At 39.0% G+C, this 25,063-nt stretch overlaps 1 protein-coding gene across 7 annotated transcripts in view; it reads right to left on the reverse strand.

Annotated features, from left to right (window-relative positions):
• The window catches only part of RASGRF2 (Ras protein specific guanine nucleotide releasing factor 2), a 320,212-nt gene extending 305,866 nt beyond the window's left edge, over positions 1-14,346 (reverse strand). For all 7 annotated transcript variants that reach the window (XM_074202754.1, XM_074202753.1, XM_074202752.1 and 4 more), the window contains exon 1: positions 14,059-14,346. In XM_074202754.1, the coding sequence (XP_074058855.1) occupies positions 14,059-14,346 (288 nt within the window). The remainder of the gene's footprint in view (positions 1-14,058) is intronic.
• Positions 14,347-25,063: the final 10,717 nt, after the last annotated feature.

The raw sequence follows: 25,063 nt of genomic DNA on the forward strand, positions 1-25,063 counted from the left end.
CATACAATAATTGCTTAATAAATGACTAAGACCTGCTGCCTGCAAAGAGGAGCATCTAGAGGATTTCACCATTTGTGGTTTGCCATTTGGACTCTATGCATAGCATACTTCATGACCGTAGCAAACAGATTTGGTGAGCCCAGTTACAATTTTTTATACTTTACTTGATATAATGGAACAAATATGTTCAATGTTACTGAAATGTATCTTTTTTAACCTCATTAAAAATGGAGATTGAGTTTACTGATCCTAGTAGAATCTGATGTTCTTGTAATCGGACACCCACTATGTAAGTAAACAAGGGCAGCTAGGAGCACCAGATCCTGTAATCAGCAAGACCTGAGTTCAAATCCAGATTCAAATACTATGTGACCCTGAGCAAACACATATTTGCCTTAGTTTCCACTTTTGTAAAATGAATTAGAGAAGGAAATAGACAACTACCTCAGTATCTTTGTCAAGAAAATTCCAAATGGGTTCAGGAGGAGTCAAACACAACTAAAAAACAACTTGACTACAGGTTAAAAAGGAAATATAAGCAACCCTTATAAGAAGGGTAGAAGCAGCTTCACAGATTCATGAAAAAAGTACCAAAGCTGAATCTCATGCTCTGAATAATATATGGGCTAGTTAGTAGGGGTCACTGCTCACATAAAAGATGTGAGAACTGGTGAGCATTAGAGAATACATGTTTCAAAATTCTATATTTCATCAAGTGAAACAACATAGTGGTTTTTCCCTTTTTCTTTCCTGCTTAAAAAAAAATCAGCCCTCAAAACTGTATAATAGTGACATGTGAATCAAAGAATTCTTACAATTGGTTTGACCTCTTGGTTCATTTATTGCTATTCAACCAGAAATACTTGTCAGTAGCAAGTTCCCAGAAGTAAATGCAATCTATTGCTACTCTTTTCCCCCTGAAACCAAATGCAGTATTATAATTCACTGATGAAATGTTTTTAAACAATATTTCAAAAATTTTAGAAAGTTAAAAAGCAAACAGAAATTATAAATGATAATCTTCTAAACTGTCACAATTTGAAGGAAGAGGCAAATTGGGGGAAACTGATTTAAGTGGTACAATGGGAAAGATCGAAATTGCTAAGACAATGAGAAAAGCTGTTGCTGAAGAGATCATGGAATTTATCACCTCTAACTGAATGCCAGTATAGCAAAAATGTTAGTGTTACCCTCAGATTGGGCAAACCAAATTATAAAGAACAAGCTTTAATAATCTCTTGAAATGAGCAAAACTATTAGCAGAAGTAACTTAGATTATCCATTGATGTAACTTTAACAAATACCTTTAAAAATCTGTTTCAAAAACTTACTAGTCATATGACAAGAGGAAAGTCACTTAACCTATGTCACCCTCATTTTCTTCCTCTAAAAAATGGAAATAACAGCATCCATTTCAAGGAGTTGTTAGGTTGTTAAATTAATATTCATAAAACATTTGCAAACCTTAAAGCACTTGATCTTATTAAAATGACAGTAGTTGGGTTTCAGAACTGACTGAGAAAAATGATAGGCAAGATCACCAAAATTGCAACAGTCAGAAAAAAGGAAGGGGAGAGGTTACTGTGAGTTGCAATCCACTGAATGAAAACAAAAGTTATTGTCTGGCATAAGGAAAAAGAAGTCCTCTAGAATTCCCAGACCTGGAATTAAAATTGGATTTGGCACAGCTGGAAGAGCTTAATAACTGAACTAATAAGAAAAATTATCCCCTTAATCTCTCTCTCTCTCTCTCTCTCTCTCTCTCTCTCTCTCTCTCTCTCTCTCGTTCACACACACACACACACACACACACACACACACACACACACACACACACACACACATAATTTCCCCTTATAGTGAAACAGGCAAAAGAAAATGGAAACCTCTGCTCTATGGAATTAAATATCAATCCTGACACCATCTGGATTTTATTAAACAAACAGATTTTTATGCTTTTTTTCTTTAGTATTTAACAAGTTAGGTCCAGCTCCTACAACCTTTGCCTAAGTACAACTCCCAGTAATTTAAAAATGTCACAAATGCCAGATCACAAAGTCAAAAAAATCATATTAAAAATACACAGGAATACTGCTTACTCCACTTGACCTGGCTGTTCTGCTGTGCTGGGGAGTTGGAAGGCTTAAGGAGGAATCTGATTATAATTCCCCTGGAGGAGCAGGAGATTTGCACCCCTTTATATATGACTTGAGAGACTGATTTACTATTGGATTGCCCTCCTCTTCATATGAAATAACATATAAAATGTACTTTGTAGATCTTCAAGTGCTATTTAAATGCTATTTATGTTGTCATTCCTTGCTTTAAAAAAATTCTTTCCTATTTCAATTAAATTTTTTGCTGATGGATGTTTGTGTCTCCCAGCGTATGATACTCATTGTGGAAACCAGACCATGAGTTGAATAGTTATCACCCAAAATAAGTGATGGGAGATGCACAATGTCCTTACAACCCAGTCAAAGTGTTAGATGTTTAGAGTGGAGAGAAGAATGGGTTTTAGCATCATGCCCAGGCATCCCTTCATGCAAGGTGGATGACAATTTTGGCTTTGATTCTGTAATCGTCGATTCCATTCAGACAAAATATGGTCATTATTCCACATGGCTTTTTTCTTTCCCAAATACATAATTCTCATATCTCCACTTTTCAAACTTCCCACCTCCTCACTAATCAGTGTCCTTGCCTGGTAGTATCATTATGCTGGAGTCTCATGCTCAAATCTCTTATATGCTCTCTCAGGTCTCCAGAGTAGGATCTCATCACTTAGGAAATTCCCTCCAGTGGTGCCCATCTCAAGCCTTCCATGCTTATCCATCCCAACTCCTGTCAGTGGTCTCTCATTACTGGCTTCCTATAAGTACTTAATAAATATTTGATACTTTGCCTGAAGGCAATCCTCAGGACCCAAATTTCTATCTATCCTTACTGTCTGCCCCAAATGAATGTGTCCATTCAAATGTATTATATAATCTGGGGATAAGGTATTCTATTTCCAAGTGTTATGGGGAAATTACGTCCTAAATTCAGCTTACATACAGATTTGGTCCCACACTGTCAATGAAAGAAATATCACATATTATCTAATCATTCACATACATATATATATATATAATAGGAAAAAGAAGATTCATCTTGACATTCAGGTTCTAAAGAAGAAAGTAGATGCAGTATTTAACAAGTTATCTTTACAAAAGTAAAGTGGATTCACTTCACATGGAAAGACTTCAATATTTCAAAGTTTAAGATAGTTCATCGGTATGGGAGTCATATTCTACCACTGCAGATTGAAACCTCCTCCAAGTCAAGTCAAGGTCAGTATGTATTTATTAAGAATTTACTTCGGGGGGGGGCTAGGTGGTGCAGTGGATACAGCACTGGCCCTGGAGTCAGGAGTACCTGAGTTCAAATCCAGCCTCAGACACTTAATAATTACCTAGCTGTGTGGCATTGGGCGAGCCACTTAACTCCATTTGCCTTGCAAAAAGAGAGACAATACCTGCCCTCAAAGGATTTAAATTCTATGGGGAGGGGGGGTTGGTAGAGAAACGAGACATTAAACAATTAGGATGACAAGCAGTAGGGGTTGGGAAAGAAGGGCAAAGAAAAAAAGAGTAGAAATATGTCCAGGGATGGACATATGTTGGAGAAAAAAGTTCAAAGTTGGGACTAGTCCCAGCAGAGGAATGAAGGAATGAACACAATTCAGATGAGGGGGAAAATAAATCTTTCTTCTTTGTTGATGTTTTTCTTTTTTTTCTTTTTAAGTTTTTTTTTCAATTACATGTAAAGATAGTTTTTAACACTCATTTTTCGTAAGATCTGAGTTCTACATTTTTCTCCCTCTCTTCTTTCCCTACCCCCTTGCCAAGACAGTAAGTAATCTGATCTGGGTTATACAACTTTCTTTTTTCAAATCTCTAATTGAAATGTAGGGATACCAGGTGGGCATAGTGGAGAGGGCCAGACCTAAAATCAGAAAGATTCATCTTCTTGAGTGCAAATCTGAAATCATACACTTACTAGCCGTATGACCCTGGGCAAATCACTTTACCTTATTTGCTTCAGTTTCCTCATCTGTAAAATGAGCTGGAGAAGGAAATGACAAACCACTTCATTATCTTTGCCAAGAAAATCCCAAATGGGATCACAGAGAGTCAGATACAACTGAAACAACTGAACAACAATAAAAAATAATATTTAGCATTTCCTTTAGTTAGGAACCTAGGCAACAAAACACTTTTCTTAGAAGGGGTTCATAGGATTCACCAGTCTGCCAAACATTTCTATGCTACACCAAAAAATGTTAAGAATGCCTACCTTAGACTAACTCATCCTATTTAGGTTTAATTCCTTAAACAAAGACTCTCTTCACTTTAAATCCCCATTTGCCATCAAACTTAAGTGCCCACATTCCCTTTATATTGGGAAGGCTTCTTTTCCCAATAAGATTCCCATGCTTGACTGTGATTATTCAAGTTTAAAAAAATATAGATTCCTCATCACCATTTCCAACATCTAGTCCCACAGGTTATAGCACTCATGCAAACTAGCAAGGGTTCACAAACCCACAGGCTTTTAACAGAAACCAGGCCAAGTTTCAATTAAATAAGTCTGGGAAAGTAAAACTTTCAGTAAACTTGAAAATATAAGCAGTCATTTTATTGCTGCTTTTCAGCTCCTCAAAGCCATCAGGCATTCAACATTGCTAAGTATAGGAGAAAACTAATAAAAGTTACTGTGGTCACAAATTTTTACAAATGGAGCAGTTAAATTACCCATGATATTTATGTTGAAATCTATTTGTACATAAATCCAGTTATTTTTTTTCAAAGCTACTACTTTCAGAGTTGCCTCCAAACCTAATATTTAAGGAAATGGATCCCAGCAAAAAAAGAAAAGCTTTTCATTTAGACAAAACCTACAGTTTGAAGCCAGAGAGTCTTTCATATGACATTATACACCCCTCCAACTCCTAAATATTTAAAAAGTAAAAACAAAACAGCCTAATCTCTTTTTTTTATACACTATTTTACCTTTACTGGAAAAACTCAGTAAAATAAAAAAGAGTTTCAGACAGGGAAGGCAAGAGAACTGTAGATTAGCCCTAGTTTTCATCATTAACTAGCTATGTATCCTTGAGAAAATACTAGTTTCTTCATCTATAAAATAAGGAGAGTAAAATGATCTTTAAAGCTCTCTAGCTCTGACATTCTATGATTTTTTAAATTTCAAGTTTGTTTCTTCCTCCTTTTTTTTTCCATTTCCTCCTATCCACCAAGGTCTGGGTCAACAGCATACTAGGTGGTCCACCCTTAGATCAAATCCAAAATCATTTTGGAGTTTAGGGAAATAAAACAAGAAAAATAGTGCTCTCCATCCCCATTTTCTCTTGCTCTGGGTTGATGCCTTTTGACAGAGCTCCAAGAGGTGGATTGTAAGTTTATAAATATATAAAAAACAAAAGGGGGAGGGGTACAAGTTATGTGCCTCAGGTGGGAACAGAATCTGGAGAGGAGAGTTTTGAAAGAAACTAGGTACTCTAAGAAATAGAAATGAGGCAGCATATTCTTTTGCCTGTGAAATGGGAGGTTGTCATCAGATTGGGATGGGCTTTAAATGCCTGGATCATTCTCCAATATATAAGTGGTCAAAAGATATGGACAAACATTTTTCAGAAGAAGTGAAAACTATTAACAAATATATAAAAGAATGCCCCAGATCAATAATAAAAACATTTTTGCAAATAAAAACAACTCTAGGGTTTTACCTCACACTGCAGCAAACTGACAACGATGTTTAAAATTGGGAATAGTCAACATTGGAGAAATTGTGGAAAGACAGACAACTAATTCACTTGTAGGAAAGCTATAAACTGATCCAACCACTCCAGAAAATACTTTGGAATCACGTGAAGAAAGTGACTAAAATGTTCATATATACTAAAAGATGCCATTAATACAAGCATAGTTATAGCAGTACTTTTGGGGTGGCAAAAAGCTGGAAACAAAGGTCCATTAACAAGGGAATATTTAACAAGCTGTGATATGTGGATCCAATGTAATGTTACTGTAGGGTAACAAGTGATGAATACAGAGGATGAAAAATACTTATGTAAGTTGATGTGTGATTGAGTTGAGGAGCTGAGAACTGATCCAACCCTTCTGGAGAGTAATTTGGAATTATGACCAAATAGTAATCAAATTGTGCATATCCTTTGGTCCAACAAAATCCCAAAGATATCATAACATGTTTCATAAACTATATGGTATTAGCTAAGAAGAAGAAAAGTAGATCAGTGGAAAAGAATAGACATACAATATGTAGTAGCAAATGATTATAGTAACCTTTTGTTTGACAAATGCAAAGATTTGAGCTTGAGGGATAAGAATTCATTGTTGGGAAAGCTGGAAAGCAATCTGGCAGAATTTGGACACAAGAGCAATATCTTGCACCATTTACCAAGATAAGGTCAAAATGGATACATGACTTATAAAGGAAGATATAAGAAAATCAGAAGAGCATGGCACATATTATTTATTAGACTTATGGATAAAAGAACAATTTATAAATAAACAAGAGATAAAGAACATGTGAGGTATAAAACATATAATTCTAATTGCATTAAATTAAAAAGTTTTGTGCAAATAAAATCAATATAGCCAAGATTAGAAGGAAAGCAGAAAATAAAGAGAAAAAATTTTTTTTAGGTTTTTGCAAGGCAAACAGGGTTAAGTGGCTTGCCCAAGGCCACACAGCTAGGTAATTATTAAGTGTCTGAGACTGGATTTGAACCCATGTACTCCTGACTCCAGGGCCAGTGCTTTTATCCACTATGCCACCTAGTCGCCCCAAGAGAAAGATTTTAAAGATATTTTCTTAATTTTTTTTTACAATTTAAGTAACTTGCTCAAGGTCACACAGCAAGTAAGTCTCAAGTGTCTAAGGCCAGCTTTGAACTCAGATCTTCCTGACTCCAAGATACCACCTAGGTGCCCCTGACAGTTTCTTAAATAAAGGTCTTATATCTTAAATATATAAAGAATTTTGTAAAATTTATAAGAATATAATTTATTCCCTAATTGATAAATGGTCAAAGGATATGAACAGACAATTTTTGATGAAGACAAGACTATATTAGTTATATGAAAACATGTTCTAAATCTCTTTTGAATATAGAAATGCAAATTAAAACAACTTTGAGATATCATCTTAAACCTATCAGACTAGCTAAAATGATAGAAAGAGAAAGTGACAAATGGGGTTGATATGGAAAAATTGGGAAACTGATTCAATGGTGGAAAAATTGTGAGCTTCTCCAATCATTTGTAAAGCAATCTGTAATTATGTCTGAAGAATTATAAAATATATATACCCTCTGACCCAGCAATACCACTATTAGTTCTGTTTCCAAGCTAATCAGGGGAAAAGGAACAAAACCTACACACACACTCTAAAACATTTAAGAACTCTTTGTGGAGGAAGAAAAATGGAAATTAAAGGGGATGCCCGTCAATTAGGTAATGGCTTAAACAAATTGTGGTATATGATTGTGATGAGCTATAAGAAATGATGAAATGACTGATTTTAGAAAAAATGGGAGTACTTGCATGAAATAATGAAGAGTGAAATAAGCAAAACCAAGAGAACACTATACACAATAACAGATTAGTCAAAGTGTATATATATATATATATATATATATATATATATATATATATATATATATATACTGAAATTCCAACAAGAGTATTTTGAAAATAGGACTTTAACAGCATGCGTTGGAGCAGGGAAAAAACTTGAGGAGCACGGACCAATTGAGAGACTATTGTATCAGTCAACGCAATTGGTACTGAAGTTTGGAGCTAGGTTGGAGACCTGGAGTAAAGAAAAGGCCATTGTGAGAAATATAATGCAGTTGAAATCAAGATTTAGCAAAAGATTTGATGAGTGGGGTGAGTCTGAGTTGTTTCCAGTCTTCCACCAATCCAGTTCCTTCCTATATACAAATAGCCAGTAAAGAAAAATATGGATAAATTCACTTTTCAACATTTATCTTTGCCCATTCTAAAGACCCTTGCTGTTTAATCAATCTTATACTTATTTTCTCTAACTGCATTCATTTTGTACTAGTATACAGAGAATATGGTAAGAATAAAAGATACTTCTTAGATCTGACAAGTAAACGTATTAAGAAGCAAAAAAATATGTGATGAGAAAATTTTTAAAGAGATTGTTTGGAAATATGAATTAAACAGAAAACAAAATACATGGCGTTTTTTCACTGTTTGTAAATGTCATATTTTTATGTTATAGGTATACAAGTCATGAATACCAAAGTCCTTAAATAAAAATAATTGAAGGTCACCTAGATTGCAACAGAGATGCATGAGTAAACTACAACACATTCCCAATTGAGAAGTGAGCAGGAGAAACAGCAGTAAGATTTTCATCAGAAAACTGGAGGTCTGGGAGGAAAAAAACAAACATCCACTGGGAGGAAAAAAAATGGGCCAATCATATAGAAAGAATAAGAAAATGTCTGGTGGATAACCTATATGCAACACTGGTATCCACTTAATATCGAGAGCAGCAGGAAAGTCCAGGCACACTGGTGGACCTTTGTGAAGGATTTATGGAAAGAAATTGTTAAGAATTTCACAGGATGGGCAGTCACAGACAGATGGTCTGTGATCTGCACCAATGAAGTGAATACCCAAGTCTATGTGATCAGAGACTTAAAACAACATCAGGTCTCAGATATACATTTTAAACTTCTATTCTCCTTCACCCTGCTTTGATGCTACAAATTTATCCAAACTTTCCTGCCTCATTTCTTCCCATATACATCAAAAGAGAAAGAAAATCATATTCTTTAAGTATACAAATACCACTCTTCAATTTGTTTTTCCTTTCTGGAATTTTCCCTAAAAGTCTATTTTTTTTTTTTTGGTACTTTGCATTCATTGCTACCAGTCTGAAGCAAATTGATCTCATATTTCTGATTTTCTTTGAAGCATAAGTATCTCAAGTGCTAGTAACAAGTAAAAACTGTGAGAACATCTGCTCTCTGGGTCTCTGCTCCAACTACCAGAGTCATTTCTGCAAAGACTGCCAATGTGTTTTCTTTACACACACACACACACACACACACACACACACACACACATACAAACATATAGACTCTCTCCTCCTCCTCCTCCTCCTACTCTTCTTTCTTCTTTCTTTTTTCTTCTTTCTTCTCCTTCTTTCCTCCCTCCCTCCTTGGAAAGAATGTGCCAAACTTCACTGAAGAATATGATTATTAATGGATTCTAACTTCTTAGCTTGCTGAAAGTAGAAAGTTGTACCACAGCACTGGAAATGTAATTCATAGATTTCGAGTAACACAGAATTAACTTCACAGTCAATTATTATAAAAATATTCAAGCATTTAGTATTTTATTATCTACTATAGGCTATGTGGATACTTGGAAAATATCTGATGATACTTAAAAAGGTTAAATATTTTACTATTTAGATTAACTAATTTTCTAAGAGGATTAATTCAATTCATTTAATAGATTGTGGATAATTCTGATTTCTTCAAATGGGCAAATATGCCAGTTGTATACATGCTGTATTTAAACAGAATTTTGTTCACATAAAATAAAAACCTATAAAACCAATTTGTTTTTTATACATGTCTGACTTTCCATGACCCCATTTGGCATTTTCTTAGCAGAGATACTGGAGTAGTTTCCCATTTACCTTCTCTGGCCCATTTTACAGATGAGAAAACTGAGGCCAACAGGGTGAAGCAACTTACCTAGGATCACACAGACATTAAGTGTCTGAGCCTGAATTTGATCTCATCCTGACTCTTAAGGATGGCACTCTTTTGACAATGCCACCTAACTGCCCCATAGTACAATGTACAGAATGGCAAAAATCCAAATAATTGGATTTTGCAAATCTGTGTTATAATAGCCATATTTGCCATAAGAGACTTTAAAACATCTTAGTATCATTATGGAAATAGTTTTGAACTTTAATACCACCCCCAAAGGGTCTCAGGGATCATCAGGGGTCCAGAGATCACACTTTGAGGACCAGAATTAGAGTCAGGAAGACCTAGTCCTGGGTCTCAGTTTTCTCATCTGTGAAATGAGGAGATTAGACTATATTGTCTCTAATCTATTATCTTATGAAGTTATTTCCCTTTTTTTTAGAACTCAATTTTCTCACCTATAAAATGAGAGGGCTGAACTATACCATCTTGTAAAGTCCTTTCAGCTTCTAAGGTTCTCTAATATGTCTGCAAAATGAGGAATGGGAAATTGATCCCAGAGGTATGTGAACAGCCAGTCATATGGAAAAGATGAATTGTAGCTCTCCTGTCCACCAGAGCCAATCATGGATCTAGTTTCTAATGTAACAACCCCTTTTCTTCCTCTCATCTCTCTCTCTTGACCTAGCTAACAAGTTCCTATTCTACTCAATTCTAAAGTGGTTCAGCATCTCACCTTTCCTCCCCAAATCCCCATATCACCCTAGGTTTATAACTGATTCAAAAGGAGGGTGAGCTTAACCATACCTTGACTCCTACAGAAACAGTTTGAACAGGTATCTTTGAGAACCACTGTAGTATCTCACCTTTCCTCCCCAAATCCCCATATCACCCTGGATTATAACTGTTTCAATAGGAAGGTGAACTTTGTACTCTCCCATTAAGAATCCTCCCCTACACACACACACACACACACACACACACACACACACACACACACACGCGCGCGCGCGCGCACACACACACACACACACACACACACACACACACATTTTTCATTTTAGGTGGATTAAAAGAGGAGTAGGCATGAATGGATGTGATCTGCATTAAAGATCTCATTACGTTATCTTTACCCCCCAGTCCACTACACTCTAAACTTTCCTATTTCTGTCAAGAGATCCTTCCAATTCTTAAGGCTTAGAAAACCTAGGTGTCATCCTTGACTCAGCATTTTCCCTCACTACATACCTCATGACATTTCCCTACACATCTCCCTCACACCACTATAAATTATTTGTTAAATCTTTTCAGTTCAACTATACCAATATTTCTTACTTATTACCTTCTCTTTATGCAGTTCCCCACTCTCATTCAGACCTGCATCATATTTTTAGAGTACTTCTGCATCAGCTTCCTACTTGTCCTTCCCTGTATCAAATCTCTCCTCTCTAATCCATCTTCCACACTTGCTTTTTCTAAAGCATGAATTTGACATGTTATTCCACTATTTAAACAACTCCAGTAGTTCCTTATTGAATCTAAAATCAAATATAATTTCATCTTCATCTCAGTTTTTTTCATTTTTAGTTTTTCTACAAGTCTTATAATGTATAATGTAACAGAAAGACAGCAATACATGTAATCACCAGTAAATCTGTACCTAGTGGGGTCTATCACCACAAGTTCTTTTTTTTATTTTTGTTTTTGTTTCTGTTTTTTTGCTGAGGGTATGAACAACATCAACAAAAAGGATAGAGATTACTGATCTAATAGATATTGGATTCGTAGATCTTTTTTGCATTTACATTTACAATCCATTACATTACATTTACAATCTAATTCAACAAAGAAGGCATCTGTTCTATTCGAAGCACTGTGCTAAATCCTAGGAGAGAAATGGTAATGAAAAATCCAAGATCTCCATCTTCAAGAACTCTTCTGTCTAGTATATCTACTTCTCCTATGTCATTCTGTGTACCCTGCAGAAAACCTCCACATCTCAGGTTTACTCCTCTGCAAAACCAACCCAACAATCAACCAGCCTCACAGGGGTGTTAAATGAAATTACAGTTACTAGAAAAATCCAGCACTGTGCTCAGTAGTTTTTCAATAAATATTTTTGAATAAATTGAAGGAATATTCAAAGCAATTTCAAATATTTTACTTTGCCTGGAATTTTAATGATTCAAAAAATGTTAAATCTGTTTCTACAAAGACTGTTGAAGTTCAACCTTCCCTCACTCTGAAAACAATCATCATCTCCCCAATCTCCTCCACTTTCAAAACAGCCAAAGGAAGTTATACCCTAGAAAAGATTCCTCTTGCCCCATTGTTCCTTTTCTTTATCCTCAAATTAAATGGCAAAACTGTTCAATAAAGGATTTAGAAATAGGAACTCAAATGTCTTAGGAAATTCCTGGATAAGAAAAGTATCTCTACTACCACCAACCACCACCACTACTTCTATTACTAGTCCTTCATTTCAATGGCACCAATGCAAGTCAGCAAGGATACAGTTACTTAGACTCTAGGTTCCAGAAAACTGAGTTATTCACTTGCTCAGGTTCACAACCAACAGGTATCAGCGTTAAATATTGACCCAAGGACTTCATGGCTTGTAGTTGGGCTTATCTCTCCACTAAGCCAGAATGCCTGTTTGGTCAATGAAAAGCATGCTTATATTCTACTTCTATATTTGTAAAGGGAATGAGTAGGTGGGGAGAAGAGGCATAGATTTTCAAATACCACTCTGAAAAAGTACTCAAAAACCAAGTGTTTATCATATCAGCTCCCTCCTCTGAATCTTCAAAAAATATCAGTCTATTCAAGAATTGAGTCTGGGTTGCCTAAAGTCAAAGAAGATAATAAATTAGAAACTTTCAGTTTAATTAGGATTTTTTTTTTTACAAGCCAATGGGGATTAAGAGGCTTGCCCAAGGTCTAGAGGTTGCATTTGAACTCAGGTCCTCCTAACTCCAGGGCCGGTGCTCTATGCATTTTTGCCACCTAGCTGCCCCGGTTTAATTAGTTTTTAATCTCCTTTTTACCCCCATCTCAAGTCTGATACTGAGAATTCAGCTAAGGACTCTGCCTATGTGGCTCGGATAGCCCAGCTTTGCTTTCTGGCGTGGATGCTCATGAACCATCACAGGGAAGAGTTCTGGAGAGTAAAATCAATCAGCTAAAATTCGGAGATTCAAGAGGGAAAAAGCAGCAAGAACTGCTGTTTCCTGGTAACTTTCGGGGCGTCGCTAGAAAGGTACAAGATAGAACTTCGCCCCCTCGGAGCCTGGGAGGGCTTCTCTTCCCGACTCCGCTCCCCTCAGCCCGAATGTTTTCCAGGTCCTCAGTCTCTAAACAGGGGAACGGGTCAAGGCTGGGCCAGGGCCAGGGCCAGGGCCAGGGCCAGGATCAGGATCAGGGCCAGGGCCAGGATCAGGGTCAGGTCAGGGCCAGGGCCAGGGTCAGCGCCAGGGCCAGGGTCAGCGCCAGCGCCAGGGCCAGGGTCAGCGCCAGCGCCAGGGCCAGGGCCAGGATCAGGATCAGGGCCAGGGCCAGGATCAGGGTCAGGTCAGGGCCAGGGCCAGGGTCAGCGCCAGCGCCAGGGCCAGGGCCAGGGCCAGGGCCAGGTCAGGGCCAGGGCCAGGGTCAGCGCCAGGGTCAGCGCCAGCGCCAGGGCCAGGGTCAGCGCCAGCGCCAGGGCCAGGGCCAGGGCCAGGGCCAGGTCAGGGCCAGGGCCAGGGTCAGCGCCAGGGTCAGCGCCAGCGCCAGGGTCAGCGCCAGCGCCAGGGCCAGGGCCAGGGCCAGGGCCAGGGCCAGGGTCAGGTCAGGGCCAGGGCCAGGGTCAGCGCCAGGGTCAGCGCCAGCGCCAGGGCCAGGGTCAGCGCCAGCGCCAGGGCCAGGGCCAGGGCCAGGGCCAGGGTCAGGGCCCACCACCGCGCGCCTGTGCTTCTGGCGCTCACGGACGCCCTTCGGCCGGACGCGGCTGGTTCATACGGTGACAACCCGCCAAGCCCGGCCCAGAGCCGGAGCCGCCGGACTCTGAGGGGGCCGGAGGGGCCCGGGGAGCGGCGGCGGCCGGGCGCCCCGGGCCAGGCTCAACTTTCCGGGACCCGCCGGTTCGTCCCCTCGAGCCACGCGAGCCCAACAGGTGCCTGGCTCCGGGCCGGGCCGGGGAGCTGCCGGCTCGGTCCGCCGGTGTCCGACAAGCACCCCCCCGGGTCGGCCCGGCCGGCGCTCCCCTTCTGGTGGGGCGGGGGCGGGGCGCCTACCTGCTTGTCCAGGGCGTCCTTGGCCCCCGCGGCCCCCGAGGCGGCCCGGGGCGGGGCGGGCGCCCGCTCGCAGCTGCAGCCCTCCAGCAGGTACATGCCGGCGGGCCGGCCGCTCTGCTCGCCCTCGAAGTAGAAGAGCACATTCTGGTAGAGGGCGAACCACTTCTCGTGCCAGCGGCTGGCCTCGGCCGCCCTCTTGCTCAGGAAGCCGCGCTTGGTGGCCTCCCTGCGCGCCAGCGAGGCCAGGTGCAGGGCGTGCCCCTCGTTGTAGCGCACGCTCTTCTGCATGGCGCGGGGCCTCGGGGGCCTCGGGGGCCTCGGGGGCCCGGCCGCGCCGGCCGCCCCGCTGCCCCGCTGCCGCTCCGGGCGGCCCCGAGCCGCCAGCCGCCTCCCCGCCCCGGGCCGCCGCCGCCGCCGCCGCCGCCGCGCCCCCGAGGCCCCGCCCCGCCCCCCGAAAAGTTGTGGCCCCACAGCGCGGGGCGCCCGGTGCGGAGCCGCCCGCAGCCCCGGAGAAGTGTCGGCCGGCGGCGCGCTCCGGGGAGCCGGGAGCTCGGCGTCACGTGGGAGAGCAGCTGCGAGCGGCTCCGAGAGCGGCTTAGAGAGCAGAGGCGGCGGCGCGCCGCCCCCCGCACCCCGCCCCGGCCGGCCACTGCGGGCCCCCGCCTCGGGCCGCGCCTCGGGCCGCGCCTCGGGCCGGGGGAGCGCGGGGGGCCCGCACAGACACACGCGCGGACGCGCGGACACGGACACGGACACACGCGCGGACACACACACGGACACGGACACGGACACACACACGGACACGGACACGCGGACACACACACGGACACGGACACGGACACGGACACGGACACACACACGCGGACACGGACACACGCGCGGACACACACACGGACACGGACACAGACACGCGGACACACACACGGACACACGGACACACACGGACACACACGGACACACGGACACACACACAGACACGGACACACACACGGACACACGGACACTCACTCTCTCTGTCTCCCCCTCTCTCTGTTTATATAATATATATGTATATCACACATTCACACACACTCTGTCTCTATATAATATATATGTATATCACACATTCACACTGTCTCTATATATAATATATGTATATCACACATTCACACACACTGTCTCTATATATAATATATATGTATATCACACATTCACACACACTCTGTCTCTATATAATATATATGTATATCACACATTCACACTGTCTCTATATATAATATATGTATATCACACATTCACACACACTGTCTCTATATATAATATATATGTATATCACACATTCACACACACTCTGTCTCTATATAATATATATGTATATCACACATTCACACTGTCTCTCTCTATATATAATATATGTATATCACACATTCACACACACTGTCTCTATATATAATATATATGTATATCACACATTCACACACACTCTGTCTCTATATAATATATATGTATATCACACATTCACACTGTCTCTATATATAATATATGTATATCACACATTCACACACACTGTCTCTCTATATATATAATATATATGTATATCACACATTCACACACACTCTGTCTCTATATATAATATATATGTATCACACTCACATTCACACACACACACTCACATACATTCACATGCACACTCACACATTCACACACACACAGTCAAACACTTTCACACACATGCATTTGTGCGTTTCTGTAGTGGTTCAGTGGAGTCATCTCCCCCAAAAATATTGTGTGCAATTTGCATATAGTGGAATCCCCCCCCCCCCTTCTTTCCTTTTGTTACCTGTACTTTAACTAGCATGACCGGGGTGAATATATTCAAGTAGCTAGCATTTAGGTAGTTATCGTTTATTCCCTCTTGGAGACTTTGTTTCATGGGATTTTAAAAGTGTTCGAGTTTAGAAACAGAAAAAAATCCTTTCAAATATCTCTGATGTCCAAATTTTCCCACACCTATAGGATATGGTGAGTTTACAGACTGCTTTCCCTAATAACCTCCCTAGAGGCCACCCTAGGACATGTACTGCTTCGCTGGGATGCTTTCATGTTACTGTAACTCATTTGGCTAAGATATCTAGTCTGGACAAGGAACCAACAGCTATAAAATCTAAGTAAGTGGGAAAAGACATTTTGTGAGGGTGTTGTCGGTTGGAAAGTGGGAAGCTGTTGAAACAGCCAGCAGCGTATCATCAGGTTGATTCCATGTTCTAATTTTCAAGCTCATTGCAGGAATTCATTCATCAGGTGGAGAAAATTGATCTGTATGTAAATTCAGTATCTCTTTTTAAAGAGTTTTGTAACTTTGAATGAATTTTTGCAATGAAATTGAAAATTAGATTCTAACCACTTTCATTTATAAGAAATTAAGTAGGAGTAACTATATGATGTCAATATGAAATATTTTTTTTGTGTTGAGACTAATTTCTGTTATAAGTAATTGCTCTTTCTTATACATAAATTTCCTAATATAACATCAATAGTGTTATCATTCTTCTTTCCTGGTAACATTCTCATTTAAAATGCTAAATATTTTATGTGATATATTTTGATGGAATATTTGGTAAAGGGCTTCCAGTGGCCAAGGTACAAGATTTAGAGTTAGAGAATTTCATTTCAAATTCCAAACAGTACCTTTGTGACCTTGAGCTAATGAATTCCCTAAGATTCATTTTTCCTTCTCTATACAGTAAGTGGGAGGGATTAAATGAACTGAAGTTCCCTCCAGCTCTAAATACATGATTTTTATTTACTCTCCAATGTGAATGGTCAAATTGTTCCATTGCTATGTATTTACTTTGGGTAGGTATAGTCAATGCTGAGGCACGGTTGATAAATGCCTTAAGGATAAATGAGTTAGTCTTTAGTTACTGGATAATGGTAAAGATAGGACTGCAAATAAGTAGTTATGAGACATTCTGATTGGGGCAGAAATATGGGGACAAATGAACAGAGGCTCAGACAATGGTCTGTGTAAGGAGGAAATTTCATCATAAACATAGTCTCATAAAACTGGAACTTTAGCTCATCTAGTCCCCATCCTTCATTTTACAGATGAAGGAGGAAAGGTGACTTCACAAGTTACTCAATTGTCAGTAGCATAACCAGTACTGAACAGACTCTCAGAAACCATCACTAGTAGGGTGCTGGTCTTTTCTGGACTCATTTGTTCATGTGGCAAAGACAGTCACTAGGACTATTTTTCAAAAAGGAGCAGTAATAGTTTGTGAATTATGTTTTTATTCTGAATGTGGAGATTGAAATCAGAAGACCTGGCTCTGAATGCTGGATTGACCTTTTTATATCTCTAGATTTTAAGATTCTCAGCTGTAAAATGAGGTGTGCTTTGCTAAATGACCTCCCAGGCCCCTTCTACTCTTAGTCTACAAAACCGTCATTGAACAGGGACCTACTGCCCTCCATATTTACTACTCTTATCTCATTTTCTCATATTATGAGGGCTCTAGAGGCAGGGATATATTGTCTTTGAGGCCATGGTTCTGTGGTCTAATAATTATTACAAAAAAAAAAACCACAAATCCTAACATTTATATAATACTTTAAGGTTTGCAATGTAATATGTGTATATATATATATATATATATATATATATGTATATGTATATGTATATGTATACAATTCCATCTCATCCTCATGATCCTTTGAGGTAGGCTTTTTTATAACTTTATTTTTCAAATGAGAAAACTGAGGGTAACAAGGTTAAACTGCTTTGCACAGGGTCACCAAGCCAGTAAATGAATGAGGTAGGATTTGAACTCATTTCCTCTTAATTCTATGTAGTCTATCTACCACACTATCTATCTCCTCTTTTGATACTTTTTTAATAAGGAAAGAAGAAAGTAAGGATTATATATAACCTATTTCAGAGAAGCAAGTTCATTATGTCAATATAAGTAAGATAAAAGAGAAACTATTCAGATAATGTAGCACAAAAAGAGAATTTGATTTGACAAAGCCTAGTAATTAGCAAGGGTACATTTTTCTACAATTGGGAACAACAAGAGTTAACATTTATATTATACTTTAAGGTTTACAAAGTGATTTACATCATTTGGCACTCACAACAACCTTGTGAAGTATATTACTATCCCCATTTTACAGATGAAAAAACTAAGAATAAAAAAATTTATATGGCTTACTGAGGGACATGTAGTGGCAGTGTGACCTGAGTAAATCAGTTTTCTTCATTTGTAAAATGAACTGGAGAAGAAAATGGCAAATCACTTCAGTATCTTTCTGAAGAAAACTGCAAATGGGTTCAAAGAGAGTTGGACAGGTCTCAACAACAATAACTTAAGATTTTCAGTGACTCACATAGGTTATTTCATTTGTGACTCACAAAAATCCTGTGAGTTATAATATTATACTCATATTACAGATAAGGAAATAAAGGCTGAGTTTATATGACTTGCCCAAGGACACACATTTAAGTCATCTTTGACTCCCCAGCTAGCACTGTACTACCTAACATTTAGATTACCTAAGAATTTTGTCATTCTTACTCCTGTTCATGGAATTTCTTCACTCTGGTAATACTGGCTAAGTGTTTTGAATTTTGAAGTTTCACCCTCTACTATCTTGAATTGGTGAGGCAGCCTATCTCAAATGTTAGTTCTTCTGGGAATCCTTCCTTGATCCCTTTGTTGGTTAATTTTTTTCAATTGAAACTCTTTTTCCCTTAAATTTTGCATCACAATTTCTAATGTAATTAAAGCTCTCTGTGTTGGTGCTATAATGCCACTGCTTAAATTTTTAAGTCAGATGAAGGCAAGGACCCTTTTTTTTTATCCAGACATATTTCCCACAGCAACGAGCACAGTTTTCATCCCCTGTTGTCCTCTACTAACCATTTGATGGAGGAATGAATACATTTTCCATTTTTTTTTAGGATTTTGCAAGGCAAATGGGGTTAAAGTGGCTTGCCCAAGGCCACACAGCTAGTTAATTATTAAGTGTCTGAGTCTGGATTGGAATCCAGGTACTCCTGACTCCAGGGCCGGTGCTCTATCCACTGTGCCACCTAGCCGCCCTTCCATTTCATTTTGAAAGTGTAGATGTGACCTCTGTCAAAAATTTTCTAACTTATACCTTATCCTTAAGACAAAGAACACAGAATTTTTAAAAAAAAATTTTTTTCCAAAATACTTTTAGTTTCCATCTTTGGAACAGAATTTGCATGTGTTGTAAAGGTTTTTCAATAGCATTTTTCCCTATTGCAACTGTGATTCTGAAACACATTGGCTCTGTGTCCTTAGGGATCAACTTTGCCAAGTAAAACCAGGGCATTGCAAAAATCCTCACTATGGTCTGAAAGAAGGCCCATTAGGGGATTGTCATTTGAATGACTGGTAAGTAAAAAGGTCATTGAATTTGATAATGTAGCTACTTGAGCAACAATTATAAGCTATATCTAAAAATGTCTGTGTCACATGTATAAAATGGTAGCTACCTTCATCTTAGCTCCTCATACTATATGGAGTTTCCTTAATATTACATTAATACAAACTAATTGTACAATTTCATCCCCATCATCCCTAAAGCATTAATTCTAGAATGCACATGCTTACTCACCACAATAGAACAAAAATAGATTTATGTTGTAATGTTACTTCCTTATTTACGAAAAACTAGAAATTTTAAAATTTCTGGACTATAACAAATCCTGAAAAGTCAATAGCACCTCCATTTAAAGAAAAGTTAAATTAAATATCTGAATTAATAAAGGTTTACCCTTTTAAATGTCAACTGTTAAATTTTATTTAATCTTTCTGAAATATATATATATATTCCTTTCCTTCTTAAATAGAATGCACTGAACATTATTTAGTTTTTTCTTAATGATCTAGGGTGCCAACTTGTATGTCCCCCAAAACTGACAAAAATTAATAAGATGAATATTTTTTAAAAATATATAAATTGGGGGTGGCTGGGTGGCACAATGGATAGAGCATTGGCCCTGGAGTCAGGAACACCTGAGTTCAAATTTGGCCTCAGACATTTAATAATTAATTGCCTAGCTGTATGACCTTGGGCAAGTCACTTAACCCCATTGCCTTGCAAAAACCTAAATACATATATATATATATATATATATATATATATTGCCCAGATTAACAGAACAGGAAATAAGATGCTTAAGTAACTCTAGCTTGATGACCTAGCAGCATCAATATAAAAATCAAATTTATTTCAGCAGTTTGGGATATCTTTATAAAATGTATATTCCTTAAGAAGAATATAAGGAACATTTAGTTTTATTTTTCTTGAGCCTAGGATAATAATCATTATGAAAACCAGGTATTGTATTATATTGTCAATCATATAGTGATGTTTGTTGGGCTGCTGAGGTGGGTTGCTTAATGATAACACAAAAATAGTTTAGGATTTGGGGTTTTTTTAATTTTTTTTTAGGGGGGGAGGGTTTGTAATATTTTCTGTATCCTACCTCTCACACTGCAACTGTCAGCTCTCATCTCTTAACTGTTCTCACCAAACCTGTGTCTATTAGTGCTCTTCTGTTCTATAGCCTAGGAAATCAGATGGGGACATCTGGGTGTCAAGTGGATGGTAGTCCTAGACCTAGAGTCAGGAAGACTCATCTTCATGAGTTCAAATGTGACCTAAGATACTTATTAGCTGTGGGATCCTGGGCAAATCAGGATTTTGCCTCAATTTCCTCATCTCTAAAATGATGTGGGGGAAGGATAAAAAAACACTCTGGTTTCTTTGCCAAGAAAATGTCATGAAGAGTCAGACACAATTGAATGACAAACAGCAAAGGAAATGAGCTTGTTAGAACTTTGCTTAAAATTAAGAGTAAAAAACTCTGGAGAAGGACCAGAGTGGCTGTCCTATAAGCAAAGCTTTCAAGATGTAGTGAATGGATTTTGTGCTCTCTCTTTTGCTTCAGAAAGGTATCACAGAATCTCCAGCATCAAGGGACCAAAGACTACCTAGTCCCATCCATGGCTTGTAAGACATATGCCAGAAAAGACCAAGCCTTAACCCTCCTGGAGCAGTCCATCCCTCTTTTAGATTCTAGCTTTCATTGTTATTTTGTGATTATTTTTTCTTTCTGGTTTTTTTTCAGACATCAAGCCTAAATTTACCACTATAAATACTAACCCATTGTTTTACTTTCATAAAATTACACTTTAGCCATCAACTTCTCCCTTCACCTCCATCCTGAAATTTTGGATTCTGCTTCTGGATACTGAGTGATGATATATGAGTGATGATATATGTGCTATCTGCAACATGTGTACACTCTCCTGTCCCCCCCAACCTGTTAGCTTTTCTTTAGGTATTGTTTTCCTTCGTTAGAATGTAAACCCTTGGGGCAGCTAGTTGGTGCAGTCATTTGAGCATCAGTCCTTGAGTCAGGAGAACCTGAGTTCAGTTCCAGCCGCAGACACTTGATATGTACTAACTGTGTGACCTTGGGCAAGTCACTTAACCCCATTGCCTCATCAAAAAAAAAAGTAAAAATGTATGTAAGCCTTTTGAAGTTACTCCATTTCTCCCCTCTGGCATTTTTCTGACTCTCCTTCTAAACCTGGAATGTTCTCCCTTTTCTGCTCCTGCTCTCCCTTCTGTCTCAACTAAAATGCTATCTTTTTTTCTGGAAGCCTTCCCCAAACCCTCCTAATTCTAGTGCTTTCCTTATTGTTAATTATTTCTTATTTTTTCTTAGGTAACTTGTTTTGCACATATTTATAAGTTGTCTTCCTTATTAGATTGTGATCTCCTTGAAGGACTGCCTTTTGTTTCTTTTTGTATCTCCAATCCTTAGTACAAATGATTGGCACACTGCAGGCATTTGATTGATTGCCTAGATTAGTAGAAAGTTGATAAGAGCTGCCCAAGCTTGCATTCAATTAGCTTAGACTTCAAGAGCCAGGTCAACCCTACACCACAATAAGTATTCAAAGGGGGAATGTTCTAGACTATCTAGTCACATTATGACTCCCCCCCAAAAATGTCATACTAGTAGGAACCCTGAGATCCATGACAATGATTTTTGTGCCAACAACAGTTAACAGAATTCATTTCTCTTTGGATGATGTTACTATGAAGACGACTGCTTCTAAATATCACTATCTTTTAGCAGTGTAAGGACAGAGACAACTTTCAGATTATGCCTAATTCAAATGTACATGAGAAAATTTTGAATAGAGGACAGCTCCTCCCTCTTCAAACCAAATGTATATGAAAAGAATTTTTTAATAAAGTTTAGTTTTAAAAAAGAATTAAATGAGGCTGGGCATAGAGGAAGATGGCTGCAGTTCTTTCTACTGGTTGAGGCTGGTGGATTGCCTGAGTTTAGGAGTCCTGTCACAGGGCTAAAAGTTAATCATGTGCCTATAATGAATCCTGCACTGATCTGGTGAGCCTCCAGGAGCATAGCACCACCAGGTTTTAAGGACAATGGAACAAGCTCAGGGTGTAAAAACTGACCAGGTTAAAACTTCTATGCTGATCATTATTAGGATCAGGCCATTGAGAGGCTGATATACTTTCAACTTGTCCTAGATAGGGAAGCTCACCTTAAAAATAAATAAAGATTATCTTTTACTGCAATACTTAATTCCTTTGGGACCTGCAAAAGTCATTATCGCTCCTAATTTTTTACATCTCTGCAGACTTCATCAATGACTCTCCACTGTGGACAATTTAATTGAAAGTTTTGTACCTTATGTTACCTACTTAGCTTTACCTTCTATCACCCTACCACATGAACCATCCATTATAGATAAACTGATATATGCACTTATTCCTCCAAGCCTTTGCTATTTTTCACATCTTTCTCTAGTGCTTCCTTTCCTCTGTCTGCCCCAGACATAGTCTGCATTTTCTTCAAGGTCAGCTTCAAGTCCTACAAAGTTTTTCCTAGTCATTCTAATAGCTGCCTCTCCTTGGAACTCATTTGGTGTTTAATCATAAAGGTTTTGTTATGGTACCTCTTGTTATTTAACTCTTGAATATCGTACTCTCGATATTCATTGAATTAATGAATCTATCCATATGAGCGCCAGGGTAAGATGCTGTTGAAGGATGTTAATGCTATATTTTCCAAAGTATTAGTTGCCTTTTCCATCCTTTCCTATATTCTTCCATTCCCTTCCCTCCTCTCATTTTTCTCACTTTTTTCAGTTTCAGGATTTAATCAAATATTCTACCCAAAGGTGGAATGATCCAGAGCTATAACCAACCATTAGGGTGTCTAGAGTAAGCAACATGAAATGTGTCCTCAAATCAACTTTATAATTAATGATGTGAAAATAATACAAGAAGTAATTAAGATTAAACCCAGCTAAATGAGAGGAAGAATTGAATACAATAGTATCTCCAGATAGCGCATCTGGTAGCTTCATATTTAAACTAATTACTGTTACAAACTAGCTGCCAGCCTCCATTGTTTCTAGCTAGGTAAAGGAATACACATATCAAATTTTGATGCCTTCTATATTTTGATGCACCAACAGCAAAGTCCCATCCTTGTTGGAACTTTAGGATGCTGTTGCTATTACTGTTTAGTCAATTCAGTCATGGCTAATTCCTTGTAATCCCATATAGGATTTTCTTGGCAAAAATACTGGAGTAGTTTGCCATTTCCTTCTCTAGCTTATTTTACAAATGAGGAAACTAAGGCAAATAGGGTTAAATTGACTTGCCCTAGATCATATTGCTAAGAAGTGTCAGATGCTAGCTTTGAACTTAAGAAGATGAGACTCCAGGCTCAGTACTTTTTCCATCATGACTCCTAACTGCCTTTTTCTTTAGGATGATCTCACTGCTATTCTTAGTTCTCTCCATACCATGAATAAATCTCTATGATGATGGCCAGGGTTGGACTCGGAGCTGTCATCTGTGGTCAGGATTCCCTGGTAATAAAAGCCATAATTTTGAAGATATTCCTGCTTTCACTAAGGAGATTTCTAGAGTAGCTCCTCAAGGCTTGTTTATTACTTTAATGAACATATCAACTTTAAGACATGGAGACTATTAGATAATATAAAGCATTTTGTCTCTCTCCACTTGCATATAAGAAGCTAGGGACTGGTATAATGTCCCAGAGGAAATTGCTTTCAAGGGGAATAAATTTAAAATTCAAAGGGAGTAGAAGATAGGGGTACCTTTTAAAGATAGTTTAAGGTGATGATGATGATGTTGTTGCCCTTCCTAATTGAAGAGGACCATGCTGTCAAAACATGAAGGCATGAATTGAAAAATTATGTTTATTATAGTGAGGAGAATGTTGTGCAAAGATATGCTTCTAATGTGCCTTTACCAGAACCATTTCCCCCAGTGACCTAATTTGATAGGAAAGAGAACTTTTAGTAATGGTCTGGTGCTGAGGGAGTTCTTAGTCCCTGAATACAATTTTTTCCCCTCCTATATCAGTGAGGCATCTCTGTGTCCCATACCACTGGTCAAAGTGATTAAGAGGTATATCTGGAAAAAAACAAAGTTTGAAAAAGGGCATATGCAAAAAGTTCACTAAATCATGAAAGATATGATTAAAGTAAATAAAGGGGGAGGAGCCAGGAATTCCTAAAAGCTCTCCCCCAGATCGCTCCAAATGCCTTAAAATCATGACTCTAACCAATGGCAGAACCTACAGAAAGACTGAATGAAACAATTCTCCAACCTAAGACAACTTGGAAGATCCTCAGAAAGGGTCTGTTCCACCAGGGTTGGAAATGGCTGCAGCACAACCTGGCCTGCAGCCATACCAAGATAAAGCAGTTCCAGCCTTCCAGGAACAGCCTCCGAGGTGCCTGGGTTCCTGGGGGTGCTTGGGTCCCTGGAGGTACTTGAGTCATGGCAACAGGACAGTTTTCAGATCTCTTAGGCCAGGGATTGCCAAGGTCAGCTTGAAAGGTCAGGCCAGCATTCAGTCTCATCATAAGTGACTCAAAGAGGAAATAAGGAGGAATATTAGAGGAAA

The sequence above is a fragment of the Macrotis lagotis genome, chromosome X, assembly GCF_037893015.1.
Source record: "Macrotis lagotis isolate mMagLag1 chromosome X, bilby.v1.9.chrom.fasta, whole genome shotgun sequence".
NCBI lineage: Eukaryota > Metazoa > Chordata > Mammalia > Peramelemorphia > Peramelidae > Macrotis > Macrotis lagotis.